At 37.1% G+C, this 17,364-nt stretch overlaps 1 protein-coding gene across 1 annotated transcript in view; it reads right to left on the reverse strand.

The window, feature by feature from the left end:
• The window catches only part of FBXL2 (F-box and leucine-rich repeat protein 2), a 28,821-nt gene extending 17,539 nt beyond the window's left edge, over positions 1-11,282 (reverse strand). Inside the window, exons 1-4 of the mRNA XM_010179169.1 lie at positions 11,278-11,282; positions 6,198-6,252; positions 4,575-4,649; positions 1,120-1,214 (exon numbers count right to left, since the gene is read on the reverse strand). Coding sequence (XP_010177471.1) covers positions 1,120-1,214; positions 4,575-4,649; positions 6,198-6,252; positions 11,278-11,282 — 230 coding nt within the window. The remainder of the gene's footprint in view (positions 1-1,119; positions 1,215-4,574; positions 4,650-6,197; positions 6,253-11,277) is intronic.
• Between the last annotated feature and the right edge of the window lie 6,082 nt (positions 11,283-17,364).

Below are 17,364 nucleotides of genomic sequence, written 5' to 3' on the forward strand. Positions count from 1 at the left end.
GTATTCTGGGACATGGTAATAATTTGCACTTTTTCCTGAGCAGACAGGACTGCCTGAAGGTAGCAACACAGCAGGGAGCAGTTAAGGAGATGTCCTAGAGGCAAGAAGAGCTCTGGGGAAATGTTAGAGTCTGAAGCTAGGATGCCATCTAGGTTACTAAAGTAATCTATTGCTTAACTAATTGCTGAATTAATTTACAGACAAAAATCAGTGAGTTACATTTACTTATAAATTTTAGAAAGAGCTAAAGGTCACAAGACACTGATGTAACACCCGCTGCTTAAAAAACATCCCACCTAAGAACAGGCACATCATGTCAGACTGAACGCCATCAAGGACAGTCTCCTGTGACAGCGGAAGAAAGCACAACTGCAAAAAGCCATACCCCAAGCCTTCCTTCAAATACTCTTTGAGCCCTGAAGTACTTGTAGCTTAGGGACCCTTCAGCTGGAGGTAGGATCTTTGGGTTTAAATACTCAGAGAAGTATCCACAGAGGAATCTGGCTAAACAGTCTGCATACAGCAAAAGCTTATATGGAGTCAATCTTCTGGGAACAAATTGCGCAGTTCAATTTATACACTATGTATACTTACAGTATACACTGTCTTTACTGAGAGACTCCCAAGATGCTCCTACTGCTCATCTGTTCTTATATTAGAACAAGAAGAGAATCCCAAGCCTTTCACAATTTTGTAGGCACTCAATCACATCAGTCTTTTTTCTTTCTCCCATTGCTAGGGTCACCTCTTGCCCAGACTAAAAGATGAACTATGAACTGACTGACTACCAATCTTGATTAAATTAACATTGCAGGACGCCAGAGCACAGGTCTGAAAACATTTTAACTGCTTGAAAATAGAGAGCTATCAATATAATACTAATGAAAGAGACATTACAAAAAGCAGAGTTCTCATTTCTTAGCTCATTTCCAGAAAATAACCATAGCTCTACTTTGATCTCAAACTGACACTCCATTTAGTCATTACTAAGGTACTTAGTCCTTACTTAAGTATCCTGTTTTCATCATTAGTCAGTACTCAGAAATCCAAACAATGTAACAATAATTGCTTTTGGTCCAGACATCAATAAGTGATGTCTTAATCTAGGACTTTACTTACTTTAAAGAGGAGTCTCCAACACCAAGACAGCCTCTCAGACTAAGTTGTCTCAGGAACCCACCACACCTTTTCGATATATTTTCCACAACACGACCCTTAAATCAAATAAAAGGAAGATTTTGTTGAGTTTTATTCTGACATAACATTCTAATCAAATTAGAAATGACAGGAGTAAAGACCAGCCCCAGCTATACCCCACCAGAACCACACCTCTCTGAATTTCTTTCGCTGCTTTAAAGGAAAAACATTTACCATCTGAGACTCTCCCCTCACACTGAAGTGCTGTTCAATTCAACCTTTAGATTCCTCTTTCTTTTTTTCAGTCTATCACACAAGGCTCAATTTTGTGTCTCAGCAAAACCTACCCATTAAGAATGCTAAAATGATCTTCGGGTCTTGTCAGATGTGTGGGAAACCTGAAGAAGTGCCCCAGAGGCAGAGTGGGAGCCATGCCTGTTCCTCAAGGATCACAGTTCCTACTACAGCACGTAAGTTTAAAAGCCTCTGATAAATCCTGTTTTACAGTCCCTGCTATAAGGATGGTTACAGCTGGTGCTGCAATACCTTGGTGGGAGCAGCCACTTCAGTTGCCTCCAGAAGATTTTTCCAGAGCCCACCTACCACTCTTCAACGTCATATACATATCTATGCATATATTTGTGTGTGCGCGCGCCTAACACTTGGGCACACCAGAATTTCTCATCCTGTGAAGCTTACAGACTTTATGCCTCATTATTTGTCAAAAGCAGAAGCATAGTTTACAAACAAAACTTCTCAATTGACCCGCTACAAAATGCTTTTTATTTACATCCTGAAAGCGTATTTTGCTGTACATTAGGAGTAAGCAGAATGGCACTGTACTTCTAATATTCATTTTGAAAATGGCATTATGGAAAGGTATTATTTAAATGATAATAAAAATATACCTTTTTTTTGTAGGAAAAATGTCATAAGATAGCAAAAAGCAAGTGGTCACTGCAAAAAGCGGCTAGACACCACATTGTGTCTAATTTTAGGGAGGTAAGGTAAAAGAAATCAAACACTGATCATTTAACTAACAGGACTAATACATAAAAGCATCTTTTATTGTCTTCTCTCTGTCTTTTTTCAAAGAAGAAATACTTACAAAGTTACACATCCGTGGATTTTTTTTGGTTCATTTTCCTATGTGAAATGGTAACACTTCTACTCAAACAGTAAAATTTTTCTTACATTTTGTTGTTCACCTCTAACACCAAAGTCTTGGCTAGCACTAACCTGTTAATATTTTCTTATCAGAGCTTGTTTCTTAGTCCATAAGTAACATTGTTTATCTTACCTCTCTGAAGAATTTACACAAAAACAAACAAATAAACTGAAAGTCGTTACACAAACAAAATTATTTATTTTTTAAAGCTTTCCAATTAGTCAGAATCAGGCCAAACACCTTTACTGTAAGGATAAAGTCTTCAATGAATAACACATAATGCAAGTTCTACTCTGCAGGAAAAAACCAAACCCTAATGCATTATTCAAAGGAAATAGAAACAAATAATGAGGTAAGTTTTCCCAAACCTATTTATTTCTTTAAGCATGCAAAAAAACCCACAAACTGCATATTCAAAAAGACAACTTAAGCGCATTCAAATGTGTTTAGCTGTTTGAATAATTCAATGTCACCCAAAAAACAAGTTCTTCAAATTACCGCAGCTTACATTTGGTTCCCACATACTGAGAAAATCTAAGGCACGTTTAACTCTTCACATATCTTTGTGATAGATTAGAAACATTATCTTTATAGTTTTTTTTTTAAATTATTTCTCACTTTGCCACATAAGGTCTTAAATACAGAAAAAAATCAGAAAACCTAAGTCTTCATTATCTGACAATCTCAGATCAAGTACTGCTTGATGCTATGTGAAACATCACCAAAGAGTACAATGTCCAAGTGAGCAAAAAGTTGCCAGATACAATTAGCAGCTTTTACTTGTCTTAAATCTATAGGCAGAAAAATGTTACTAAAACAGCTGAAGAAAAAAAAAAAGAGTTCTTAGACACCAAATGTGAAAGTGTACCTCGTTCAAAACTATTTTTGTCATAATTGCTGGTTTAACATACTCTTATGAATACATTTAAGGAGTATGTACTACAAATGTACTTAAATATAATATACTGAAGTAACTGAATTGTTCCAAGCCACAATAGCTTCTTATAACAGGAGAGGATTATAACTTAATTTCGTTCCTTCTCCTGGATCCTATGTTACAAACATAGCGTCTCAAAGGGCGACACCACTAGGTACCACATAAGACAAACATATCAAACACAAAAATCCAGTGCTGTGTTTCTAAATAGCAAAAAGGTTTCAGACACAGAAAAGGCTGCCAAGAGGACCACAAGCCTGTGGGGTTTTCTTTATTATTTCTCAGCAAATGAGAAAAACAAGCTTTTTAAAAGGCAACTGTAAAGATTATAGCAAAGGTCCAAGTCTTCTTAGACATATTTAGATAGAGGCAGATACCAAAAAGCTTCTTCCTACCTCTGTAATATCTCCATGTTTAACATCAGTATAGTAGAGGAGTTGGCAATAAAATTTTAAAAGAGAGGTGAAAAAAACCTTACCCTATATATTATAGTAAAGCTTTAGGAACAGTTTGAACCACAGTTAGTAAATATACTAAATGAAAGCCATCTGGATTTTAGTCATGCAACTAAGAAGCTAAAACATAAAATCCAGAAGTAAATTCATTATTGCATTCTAAATTTAATTTGTATCATCAAACAACAAATAATAAACCAGTTCAGATTCAATTAAGGAATCATATTTCCCCATGGGTTTTTTGTCTTCATTTGCAGATGTCATATTTTATTTTGTTATGCCCACCTATGATAGTATTAATGCAGACATGTTTTTCTTATGGAAGACAAGGCTGCCTTAATCCTTTCGTTACATGCTGAAAAGGACTTTAACCAGCATGCACCTGCATTCCAGGCAAGGTTCAAACCTTATAAAACAAATGTTCATAAAATGGCAATCAGATACACACCAAATGAAACCTAGGCAAAACAGAGGTAAGAGAAGTTGTTCAGCACTTTATTGTTTCAATCTCCAAGTCCTATAGCTGAGCACCTGGGAACTTTGAGCACTAGATGGCACCCTCACAGAGGGACTCAGGACCAGCAACAAAATTACCTCTAGATACTAAAAGTGATTCTGAGGATCTCCCTCTGTCCAGAGGTGCCATTCATATCTTTACTTTCTGGAAATGAGAAACTTTGAATCTCTAGAGCCCTGTATGTATATGATATATGCAAATTATCTGATACATAGCTAGCCCCAGAAATTGAAATACTCATCCGGTGTAAAAAAAGGCAAACACAGTTCTTTTCCATTTGTTCCTTCACAGTATTACTATACTGAAATTTAGCCTTTAAAATGTGTCACCATAGTAATGAAAAAAACCCCAGACACTAACCTCTATATCCGTTTGAAAATTAAAGAGGTCTATTCTTTGCCAATTGCTTCCATCCAGAGCTAAAACATTCCATGCCTAGAGAAAACAAATACAGTTTATTTATTACCTCCACTGCTTGCTCCCTTCATTTGCCTCTCAGCATTTCAAATATAACAAACTCAAACATAACACAATGTACAATTCCAGATAGCATTTTTTTAAAAAGAAATATATTTGTAGAGAGAAGTGGTCATACAATATTAACTAGTTAAAAACAGAATTTGTGGAAGTGAGTCTCAAATCTCTTACATGGATTACACTTCAATGACTAACTTATGCCCATAAAACATGCAGGAAAGCAAGAAATTAAATGTAACGTACACATGTGGACACAATAAGATTTAACTTCCCAGTTTTAAAAAAGCTTTTGTACATTTGTCTAGTAAGTTACTTTTGCTAGATGTATATGGAGAAAAGTAGCTGCAGATGAGATTCCTTCCAATAAAACCACAGTTCCTCAAAAGTAGTTACTATTCTGAGAGGAACAGAAACCTTTCAGAAAACTGCTGACTTTCCACTGCTAGGATCCGTCCTTTCCTTTACACGTGCTAAGTTACATGCATGAGTTTGAGAAGTTGTCTTTCACTGTCAAAGCAATAGTTGTTCAAAGTCGAACAAAGTAAGAAAGCTAGAGAAACACAAATATACTCAGGGGAAAAAAAAAATGGAAAAAAGCATACTGTGTCCAACTGACAGGTAGTTCTGACAGAAAAACACAACTTAATCACGTTGGTTTTATTCCACTGTATTCTAGGCTTTAGATGAAGGTTCTAACAAAACCTGGTATTATGTCACAAAACTTACTGAAATTGCAAGCCAGGGTGATAATGGTGTAGGCATGAAATTGTTACACACATAATTATTCATTAAATAAAGCAAACAAAAATCCAACAATAACAGAAAACCAAACCAAACTCAGTCCTCATAAAAAGAAGGAAGAGAAGCATGAAATTATAAAAGTTCCTTCATGTTGTATAAGAATACACTTGATTGTACACACCTGATGTAGGCACAGAGTATTTTTCATTTTAATTCAAGAAAAAACCTCAAGATGAGCTAAACATAAAAGCTTACTTAGCATGCTTTCTCTATTTAATCTTCTGTGTGCCTTTTCCCTCTATGAGTAGTCCATCTACTTGACACCTTTTGTACTTGGCAAGCAAACGATGGGTGTACTTCTTAGACACATGGTGCACTTCTTAAGACACATGGTGCACATTAACCCAACTACACGGAATTTTAAGCAGAAAATGCATCTGAAAAATAGTGTTATACAGCCGCCTGCTTTATAAAAAGCAAATGCCATTATGCCAAACTGGGCTTAATCCTTTCTCCAGATATGGAGTATACACTCTTGGATATCTTTTCCATAGCCTTTAAATAGAAGTGCAGTACATAGCAACTAATTCCACATCTGAATGCAAAACGGGACCCACTGTTTATTTGTTTTACTAATCAAAGAGGCAGAGAGAACTATCTGGTTTATTTGACAGGAAGCAGATTGCCCTGAAGTCCACAATTTGCAAGTAATTAAAAAGAATAGCTTCCCAAAGGAAAACAAGGAACCCCAGCATATATACATACCTTGGAAACTTGTGCACATCGACACAAAGTAACTATGTCCAAGAAAGAAAATATTCTAGGAAGAAAGGCAAAGAATAACAATTAAAATGTTTTATTATAAATTCGGACTAATACACAGATTCACAGCTCTGTCATTCTATGGAAAGATACCAGTTACACAAGAAGTTAAATGCAATACAAGTGTTTTACTGAATTATTTTGTTTATTGAGACTTCTGGAATATTATCATAGCCATCATCTAAAGACAGTCAACACCGATATATTAGAACCAGCAGGGGCTTCTTCTAAAAATTTGTTTTCTGTTTCCCTCTCCTTAGTGCCCTCACATGTATGAATGATTAACAAATTCTTTCTTTTTTTTAATTCAGAGAAACTGGCTTACATACCTTCAATTGTGCTAGTTAAAGAAATAACTTAGAAAAATACAGGTGAAGATTTCAGAGGCTGGTGAAGGGTAAGAAATGGAAAACACATGGATAAATCCAAGTTCAAGAATTTAAGTACTAACACAAAGAACGATGACCCAAATTTTTAAAGGGATTTCACAGTGACTACCAAGTCTAACACAGACAGTGTCATTTTTAAATTTACTCTACAAGAAACAACTACAATTGAAAATTTAGCATTACTATTCTGAACATGGAACCAATTCCTCAAGGCTGCAAACTCTTAATAGTTTTCTGAAAGAAATGTCTCCCTATCAAAATGAATTTTGCTAAATACCATTTCCAAACAACAATGAAATTGGTTCAAAGGACATTCTCAGAAAAAAAAATAATTAGCTTAAGCATATAGATCCCAATCCAAAATAATTTTCCATTACAGAGAGTGCAAGATATGAAATATATGAAAGGTGTTACTGTAATTCACTTATAAACTGCTACCTGCTGGCAATTAACTTTTTAAGTCATCAGAACAATGAACAGTAATAACAACTTCATCTTATAGCAAGATGTTAACACTGAGGAGCAACCACAACTGGTAAGAGAGCTGAATTTAATAATGTAAAGTTCTAGTTACTATTTTCCAAGTAGAAATCTGAAGTTTGAAATGGATGCCTACATCTTAAGTGCTGTGATTTTTAGCTGTGAGTCAAAAAATATAAGGGAAGTTAGTGAAAGTACTTCTTAAACATATTAGATTTCAAGATGTTTATTATGATCACTTCAGATATTAGTTTTCCAGTCTTTCATTAACACATGAAAACACTTCCTCTTTTTGACTGTACAGTAATATATTTTAAAAAAAACCAAAAACCAGCTCTATTAGCCATGCAAACAGAAGGACATGAAACAATTTATAAAGCCCTGTCAGTAACATTTATTCTGATAGCATCTATTTTGTCATTTGAACCATCCATTCTGAGGTCTGCCCTCTAAGAAACTTAGCAGTGTTTTATTCACAAAGTACACTTAATGCACTCAGCAAGACTGCTGGACTGCTCAGATGAGCACTGAAAGCACTTTCTCTCTTTTAAGAGTAATATTTATACCAATGACCCACCATGAACCCTCTGCTGAAGTCACCTTTTCCCCCACCATGAGGCAAATGACAGATGAGAGTGTGGAGATGATGCTAGAGAGCTGCAAAAGCTTCTTGGCTCATAGAAGCTTCCTCATAGTACCACTGTATGAGTGGAGTCACAGGGTTATCTGACATTTATAGAAGCTGAAGCACAAGAGATTTCTACATTATTTTTAACTAAGAAAGGAAGGGTTGTGACAAACCATTTCATCACACAGCACTCTTGCCTAAATGAAGAACGTGACATGATTCAGAAGTGATGTATCAAGCTCTACTGAAGTAAGAAATAACAGAAGGAACTGTAAGATGTTGAACAAAGGGTACTTCATACACCCCCACTACTCCAAGTTGTCTCACAGCCTGTCTTCACGTTTGATTGGTTTTTTGCTGTTAAGAGATTGAAGTTGATGCATGATCTCTGCTAAAAAAGTAAATTAAAACCAAATGCAGAACAGATGTATTTATTTTTGCTCTGTTCTGTACGAACTGATTTTTCTAAAAGGCAAAAACTAAAAGTGGTCATTCTATGTTGAAAATAAAAATATTTTAGTAAGCATAAACATTCGTGATGCTTTTAGTTTATTTCTGTTCTAAAGAAGGAACTTTCTTGCAAGGCAGCCCAAGCTGTCCCCATCAAAACAGAGAACATTAGGATACATTATAACCCAGAAAAATCAGAATTATTATTATTAGTATGAGGATAGGTAAAAGGTACCAGTAAATTTTTTTACAATTCCTAAGAGTCTTTTTGCTGACTTGCTTGAAAACATTTTTCCACACCTTTTTATTTATTTACCTTCTATAGTACTGTCTTAACATGTAAACCATTAACACACACTTGCTTCTCTACCTGCAGTCCCACAGAACTGCTAGCAAATACTTACCAGTCATGGAAACCAGCTAAAAAGACAGAAGACTCTAAGGTTTAAAGCAATTTAAAGTCCTCAAATGACTTTCAAGCCTTTAAAAGACTTTAAACACAACCAACAAACTGAGATGGAGATCACAACACTGACATTGTCAGTCATCTGTCAGTGTCAAGACACTGACATTGGCATTGAGGTGGAAGGACAACATCAGCAGGCACTTGAAATTTTAAAAAGTGGAAAAAACTACCAAGTAGGGCAGATGATCGCTGTATAGCACATCTGTCCTCTATGACCACAGCTACGTCGATGGAAGCTAATGCAGCCAACAGCAGGATTAATTTCCACTTAAGCCTTTGGCACAGAATAGTATAGGGAAACTGGAAATGAAGCTTATAGATCCACAGTAAAGTTTAGGATCATCTATTCTGACTTTCTATACCCCAGTCTATTAAACTTTCCTTAGTTACACTGTACCAAGCTCAAGAGAGAGACTCTGCTTACCAATAATCAGAGCTCTTGAAGACTCTTCATCACTAGGCACATACCACTCTGGACACGTGCCTCATGACCTTGGCCTTGGAGATCTTTCACTGTTAACAGTACCTGCAGCACACACGAGCTTCATGCCAAAGACACAAAGAGTTGTACAAGCCCACAGTTCCTCAACTCCTTTATGGTAAACTTGTATTTGGCTAAAGCCCAAGTTCCAGAAAATGATCTATTCTTGATTTGAAAGCCTTCAAGAGATGGAAAATCATCACCTTCTCTGGTAGCTTGTTCCACTGGTTAATCACTCTGTAACATGTTTGCCTCATTTCCAAGGTGAATTTCCGACTTTCAGCTTTGTTTTTTTTCTACTTTTCTTCACCAAATTAAAGAGTGCTTCAGCAGTCAGTACTTTCTCGTAAAACCACTTGTCATCTTTAACAACCCTTTTAACAATCTTTTTATTGTAGTTCTTTAAATCTCATTTTCTCCACACATTCTTCATTGTTTAAATTCCTTCAAATGTAGACACCAGAAGTACATACAGCATTAAAAACGTACACAAAGCTGTACACAATTTACAATTTTATGACTCCCATTTTCAGTGCCATTTCAGGTCACTGTAACAGCCTTTTGGACACAGTATCAGGTAAGAATCTTACACAGTCTTACCCATTTCACCTACACATCCTCTTCTGGGAGTACACACTCCAGCCCACAGCTCTTCCTGTAGCATTCCTGTCCTGTGTATCTATCCACATAAAACTAATCTGTAAAGTTAACCTCGTTTGAACACATCTCAATTTATGTTATTCAGACTTGCTGAGGAGTGCCCTGTCTTCACAGTAGTTTACCACCACAGTTCTTAGTGTCATCTGTAACTTTTATTTCCAGTGACTTCTGCAGCAGCGATTTACAAAGCGTTAAATTAAAAAAGACATAAAAACTTAAAAAATAATTATATATTAAAAAAGGAATTATATTGGGTCTACCTGCTGATCGCTGCAACAACTGTTAACCAATACTGAATCCCTTTAACATGCACTAATATAATGCACAGTATATTAGTTAGAGGTTAATGTTTAAGTAGAACCATGTAATTTTGGTTGGTAAAAGCCAACAGATTGTTTAATCTCAGAAAATAATATTGTTTGATCACTTATGTTCCACAAAAACACAACTATCAGCTATATTCCTCTCTCAATTTTTGGTCAAATCTACGGTGAGTTTTTCCACTGTATACCAAAAATGAGGCTGAGTTCTAACTAGGCTAGGGAGATACAACTGGAAAAGTGTTACAGTCAGGGTTCATATTCTTCTGGAATTTTCTTGGTACCCAAGACTCATCAAAACTCAGCATAATAGGGCCACCAAACTCCTAACTCACTTTTTAAAGATATTTTCACTGCAATTTATATGATCCCACCAACTACAAGAAGTGATGCACTACAATCTGTATCATCTTCCCAGATATTACTTCACATGCTTCATTATTTCCATGTGCTGTAAGTAGAATGTCCTATGTCTTTCTAGACACAGGCTGACTCCTAAAATTTTGTTTCCCTCTCTATGCAGCCAGGGAAAGAAACAGCTATTTCTCAGAACAACAGCATACCACCTACAGAGTGTGAAAACAAACTGTGCAAGAGTCAAACTGTTTTTCTCTTGCCTTTGTAAGGCCCCCAATTCCCAAGGAATAAGATTTTGCAGTAATGGCCTGGCAATTACTCATTTTAAGTATTTTGATACAATACTATATGGATTGATAAAAATGGATAACAAAATGCATACAGTAAGTACCACAGACACGTACTATGAATTCCTGGAATTTCTGGCCTAAACCCCAAAATATGGTAGGACAGAAATGCCCAAAAATTTCTAAAAAGCTTCGGCGAAAACCTAAGTTAGGGGCTTGATTTTTTTTAATAACTGACTTGAGAATGAAATTCTATTTCAAAACTTCTATTTTAAGTATTTTAAATTTATAGTGGGTTTCTACACAAATAGTGACAAACCATATCAAAATGAAAAACAAAATAATAAAGACAAGAAATGCCTGACTGAAGACAGCACATCATCTAGAAAATCTGCCTAGAAGATCCCTTCCATTTGCCCACACAATCCAGCTGTTACAAAACAAGCACATGACAAATTTGTCACGTCTTTCCCACTTTAGACTACGAACTGCTTAAAGAAGGGACTTCATTATTGATTTGTACAATTCCTTGCTTAGCAAACTCGCTCTCATGAAAGTCCTTTACATGCTATTAGAATGTAAATGCACTATGGAAGAGTAAAGCCTACACACATGAAAAAGTATCACAGACACAAAGTACAGCTTTCATAGGTCTGGTTTTCCTCTTTTAGCAGGTTTTTCTCAGAATTTTCTGGAAGAATGCCCAAGCATATTCTGTTGACAAGAGACAGGGGAATAGAGCATCAGCTACTCTCAGTTCAGTGCTATTCATGTTTGAACACACACAGTCATGGTCAACGTGCCAGAAGGAAGGGATGTCATCCAGAGAGATCCTGACAGGCTGGGGAGGTGGGCCCATGCGAATCTCATGAAGCTCAACAAGCCCAAGTGCAAGGTCCTGCATGATTCAAGGTAGTCCCAAGCACAAATACAGGCTGGTTGGAGAATGGCTTGAGAGCAGCCCTGAGGAAAAGGACTTGGGGGTGTCAGCTGATGAAAGCTCAACATGAGCTGGCAATGTTCACCTGCAGCCCAGAAAGCCAAACACATCTCGGGCCGCATCAAAAGAAGTGTGGCCAGCAGGGCGAGGGGAGGTGATTCTGCCCGTCTACTCTGCTCTGGTGAGACCGCACTTGGCATACTGTGTCCAACTCTGTGGCCCCCAACATAAGCTGCTGGAGTGACTCCAGAGAAGAGCCATGAAGATGATCAGAGGGCTGTAGCACCTCTTCTGTGAAGACAGACTAAAAGTGTTGAGTTTGTTCAGCCTGAAGGCTGAAGGCTCCGGGAAGACCTTATAGCAGCCTTCCAGTTCCTGAAGGGGGCCCACAAGAAAGCTGGGGAGGGACTTTCTACAAGGGCAGGTAGTGATAGGACAAGACGTAATGGTTTTAAACTGGAAGAGGGTAGATTTAGTCTAGATACTAGGAAGATATTCTTTACTGTGAGGGCGGTGAGACACTGGCACAGGTTGCCCAGGGAAGCTGTGGATGCCCACTCCTTGGAAGTGTTCAAGGCCAGGTTGGACAAGGATTCAAGTAGGCCTGGTCTAGTGGGAGGTGTCCCTGCCCACGGCAGGGGGGTTGGAATTGGATTATCTTTAAGGTGCCTTCCAACCCAAACCATCCTGTGATTCTGTTTTCAGTTGAAACAGAAGTCTGCTTTTTCTACAAATAAGCAGCTCTGCTGGATTTATTTTACAGTTACAGGACAGCATCTAACTTTTATGGGCTATACATTATGTGCAAGACAAGTGGATCAGATTACTTGCTCCTTAAAAAAATAAATTTTACTTATTCGTAAAGTATGACCACATGTAAAATGACCACAATATTTTCAGTACCTAATTCTCTTATCTGAAACAAAATGCCCAACCATAAATTCAAGAAGGGGCAGTTCTGTTTAATTTATCACCAAACATACGGAATACAGCAACAACATTACATGGTAATTTCTTTTGCAGGGTCAATTATGTAGCAAATAGATACAACTACATTACACAAATCATAGAATAACTTTAGTTTGAAAATGAAAGCCAGAAGGTAGCACACAAACGCATCCCTTTTGTATCTTTGATTTATACTTACTCAGATATTATGGATGAATATTGCAACTTTAAAAGTAATATTTTTCTAACCTTTCAGAAGCAGAGTTAAAGACTTGAACACAAGCTTACACAGAGTAACCATCCGAGAAAAGCTGAACCCATGAAACAGATTTTATCTAATGGTTCACAAAAGGTCAGATATGTTAGAATCAGTTTCAGCATTCTTGCTTAGCTCTGTTTCACTCAAAATAGCTGGTGACCGAGCAATTTTGATCAATCATCCCAATGCGCTGGTTATCCCGATTCATATAATAGCAAGACATGAGAACCTTAAGCAGAAAAACTGTAACAACTGCTATTAGAAAAGAATCCTAATATTTAACATTGAGTCTTCAGTAATACTGGTTAGGACTCTCACTGCGGTGCTTCCAAAAGGGAAGCTGAAGTAAAAAGTTTCAGAACCCTTTCTTTGCTACAAGTTTTCAGTCCTTTTTTTTTTTATTAAATCTTTCTCCCTTCCCAAGACGATATTCATCAAAGACCATATACTATCTTTCAAACAAAAGGAGGAAGCAAGCCATGTGCTTTACCCACACTCATCTTTTATACTTGTCAACATCTCCACAACATCCCTCATTCCTTCCTAAAATTAGAATATTTGTAGAGGGGGGGTATCCAGATTTATAATTTTAAAAGCCCCATGGATTGTCCAGTTTAATAAATTCTTCTAAGTGCTGCATGAGCTACAATGTTCTTTAGTTTCTAGAACCCTGCAAGTCGCAGTTCATCAGACTCTCTAGATTCATTAGCAGAATTTTATCAAAATGTTAGCTATGGATGCTCTTATTTAGAGTACTAGATTTTTTTTGAAGCATCTACCAGTAGACAAAATTCTGTAAAGAAAAATGGGCCTCAGCTGAAGATTTTGAATCTACAGAAAAGCATTTAATAAGAAATTCATTACTACTCAGGGGCAGACAGGAATTCATGACAGGAGATGCAGCCTGGCGCAGATACCCCATGCATCCATACAGGCTGGGCGCTGTCTGACTCAAATGCAGCTTTGCAGTAAAAGATCTGGAGGTCCTTGCTGAAAATGCCTCAGAGGAGAAGGTTTGGGGGGGGAGCTTACCAATGCGTACCAATATCTTCTGGAAGGAAGCAAGGATGATAGACTCTTCTCAGTAGCGTCCAGTGACAGAAAACAGGCAATGGACACAAACTGAAATACAAGAAATGCCACTTAAACAAAATAAAAATTCTTTTTTTTTTTCTCCTGGGTGTGTTGTCGAACACCAGACCAGGTTGCCTAGAATGTTTATCAAGTCTCTCTGCTTTGAGATATTCAAAACTCGACTGGACAATGCCAAGAGCAACTCTGCTCCAGCTGACCTTGCTTTCAGCAGGGGAGTTGGACTAGTTCTCCAGAGTTTACTTCCAACCTCAGCTACTCTAATTTTTAAATATAAATTTTAGTTTTATGAAGTGATTTTATTAAGTATAAATTTGGCAACTATAATAGATCTTACTAAATAAAAGCAGTTAGCCTAATGATTAGTTCAGAATGGTTTAACCATTCCAGCTATCCTATGGTTTGTTTTTTCCCAAGTGAAGATATCATACAGGTTGGGCACCAAACAGCCAAAAATCAGCCATACTCATCCTGCACGCTAGCAGCTAGGTAGAGATGTAGAAAAATAACATGATGTGGTGGTGGTATGCAGCCTAGGGATGCTTCATAAACTACAATCACTACAGCCAAAAAGGTGGTGGAAACTTTGGTTAGTCACTGCACTAGGAGTTGGCAGACTTGATCCAAACTGAAGCTCTGCTGCTGGCCTGGAGGATGACCTTGGACAAAAGATTTCTCTTCCTGATACCTGTGTCTGCAGATAAGAAAGCCCATCTCTTCTGTAAATACTTCGGGAGTTACAGACAAAAAAGAAAAAAGTGTAAATATTTGGTAGTAATATTGAAACTGTCTAGCATCAATATTTAACAACTTTATTTTTTTTTGGTAGGGAGTTAAGAGTATCTTTTGAATTGCCTTTATGTTTGATGGTACTTTTCACATAAAAATGAGGGAGAATAACATTTCTCCCTCCACTTCCCAAAGCTCCATATAAAAAGCATGGCTTCTGTCACTGATACTTCTAAACATTTGGCTCTGATAATTTGTTAATCAAGAGACTGAGTTTAAGTAAGACTCCAGTTTCAAGGTAAAAAAAGCTCTGAATAGAATTAAGTCTTCATTAGTTAAAGAATGGATTCTAACGAGAAGCTTAATAGCAAATAGAAGAAAAACAAAATTAAACAAAATAAATGGTAATGTATTATTCCAAGAGCTGTACAAGTCATCCCCTTCAGCTGTTACTCCTGCTTCAAATGCTTGAAAAGTTACCTTTGTTTGTTACAGCATCCTAATCCTTTGTCACAACCTTGTTCTTACTGAGAGATAATATCTGTACTTGAACCAGGTAATGCTGAAGCACTTTCTAAGAAAGTCCCAATTAGTCAAGCAGAAAATTAAAGAAAGTATTTCCTTTTCACAATTCACAAATCTTACTCAGCACCTTGACAAAAAAAAAGCCCAAATCCTCCATTCCCATATCTCCTCTTCTGCAGTAACACAGCATACAAGAGCACTAGCATGCAATTTTCTGCTTGTGGTCTTAGAGCCTCTCACTCACATTTTAGAACTAATTCCATATGAAAGGTCTCTGCCCAAAACATTCAGTTTTAAGCTTACTCTTGCATTTGTTTGCAAACAAAACCAAATCACTTTAACATACTAAATAGCAGGTGGCAGCTATGTACTCCAATTTCAAAAGGCCAAACTTAATTGATAATATAAATAATTTGCAGGTGTTCAGCATCTCATACAACAAACCTAGAAAAAGGCTACAAAGTGTCAACTGGTGAGGCAAAGAACTGAAAAATATAAACTTGCATCTGGAACTGATCTTGGTAAGAATTTCATAAGCAGACAAACAATACATGTAGCAGTGTAAAAAAAAAAGTCAATATGAGACCATTTCCAAACTCTGAAGAGGCTACGCTGACCACCAAGCTACAGACCGAGTAACAAAGCACAAAACAAAGAAATATTTTTGGAAGCTGCTGGAAATTCACAACAATCTAATATTAATTACACCCACTTAGGATTTTTTTTGTTACAAATGCTTTCCAAACTAATACTGTAACTTTAAAGATCTATTTGTTTTTTTCAGCAATTTGCAAGGAAAAATAGAAAAATATCATGATCTTCAAGGCTGTGACACCTTACTGGAAAAGCTGTTACCATTAAAATTGCAATAGTCTATCTCTGACTTGATTTCTGATTCTTCTGATGATAGATAAGAGTTTATTAGCTTTTGTCCTGGTTTGAGTTAAATAGAACTCATTTTCTATTAAGTGATTTTACTTTTCAGCTCAGTCTCTTTTAAGTGGCTGAACTTGCTGAAAACTAGCAGCATGTTTTTTCCCAAACAGCGCTGCTAGAAGATATGCTCAAGGTCAGTTGTCTCATCATGGGTGCCATGTCTGCACCTATGGGGGGAGAATCAGACCCAAAACTGACCAACGAGGTATTCCATCCCATATACATCATACTCGGTATAAAAACCAAGAGATCATGAGAGTCTCGATCCCTTCTTCCATCTCAGACCCTTCTGTCCGTCTCAATCCTGCAGTGGTCAAGGTCTGAGCAGAACCCTGCTGCTTCATCTGCCACTGATCCTGATTTGTGTGTCCTGCATCCTGCTCCCACCTGCTGCTGAGTTTGGTCTGGGACTTTTCCAGTGCCCGGCTCCACAGAGCCTCTGGTGATGTATTTGTCATTGGGGGGAGGATTTTATATTGGTTTTGTATATATTTGTACATATTTCATTATTCTCCTATTTACATTATCATCCTGTAGTATTAGTCTTATTGTTTCATTAAATCTGTTAGTTTATTTTCCAACCCGTAAAGTCTCTCTCCCTTATTCTCTTTTCTCTTCCCTTCTGTGGAGGGGAGAGGGGTTAATAGAGAGCATCTGTCCAGGATTTAGTGGCCAGCCCAGCCCTAAACCACGACAGCTTTAGACACCAATGCAAATCCACAACTAATGTACTGTATAATCAAATTATGCTTTTCCATAAGCACAGAGGCTAAGAACAAAAACAAAGTCACAATTGTCAGAAAACATTGTTTCAATTACATGATTTATAACACCTTCACAGGCTTCTTACTCAAACATCATACAATCGACCATTTATTCAGCCTTTCACTTCTTGTAATATATAAGAGGGGAAAAAGCCTTCCTTGCCAACTGGCAAACTAGTAGCACTGCAGCAGCTAACGGGGTGATCATTTTTCTTTTAGCTTGAATAGTACTACAAATCAAAAGTTTTTAGAAGCAGCCTGCTTCTTCCATAGGAAAAAAATAATATTCGAGTATTACAAATAAAAAATAAATGGCCATAAACCAGGAAAATTTACAAACGAAACGCCTACCTGCCTCAACCTACTTCAAAACATAACTGGTCTCTCCAAACCAGGGTC

This window comes from Mesitornis unicolor, unplaced genomic scaffold (genome assembly GCF_000695765.1).
Source record: "Mesitornis unicolor isolate BGI_N332 unplaced genomic scaffold, ASM69576v1 scaffold24232, whole genome shotgun sequence".
Classification (NCBI taxonomy): Eukaryota; Metazoa; Chordata; class Aves; order Mesitornithiformes; family Mesitornithidae; genus Mesitornis; species Mesitornis unicolor.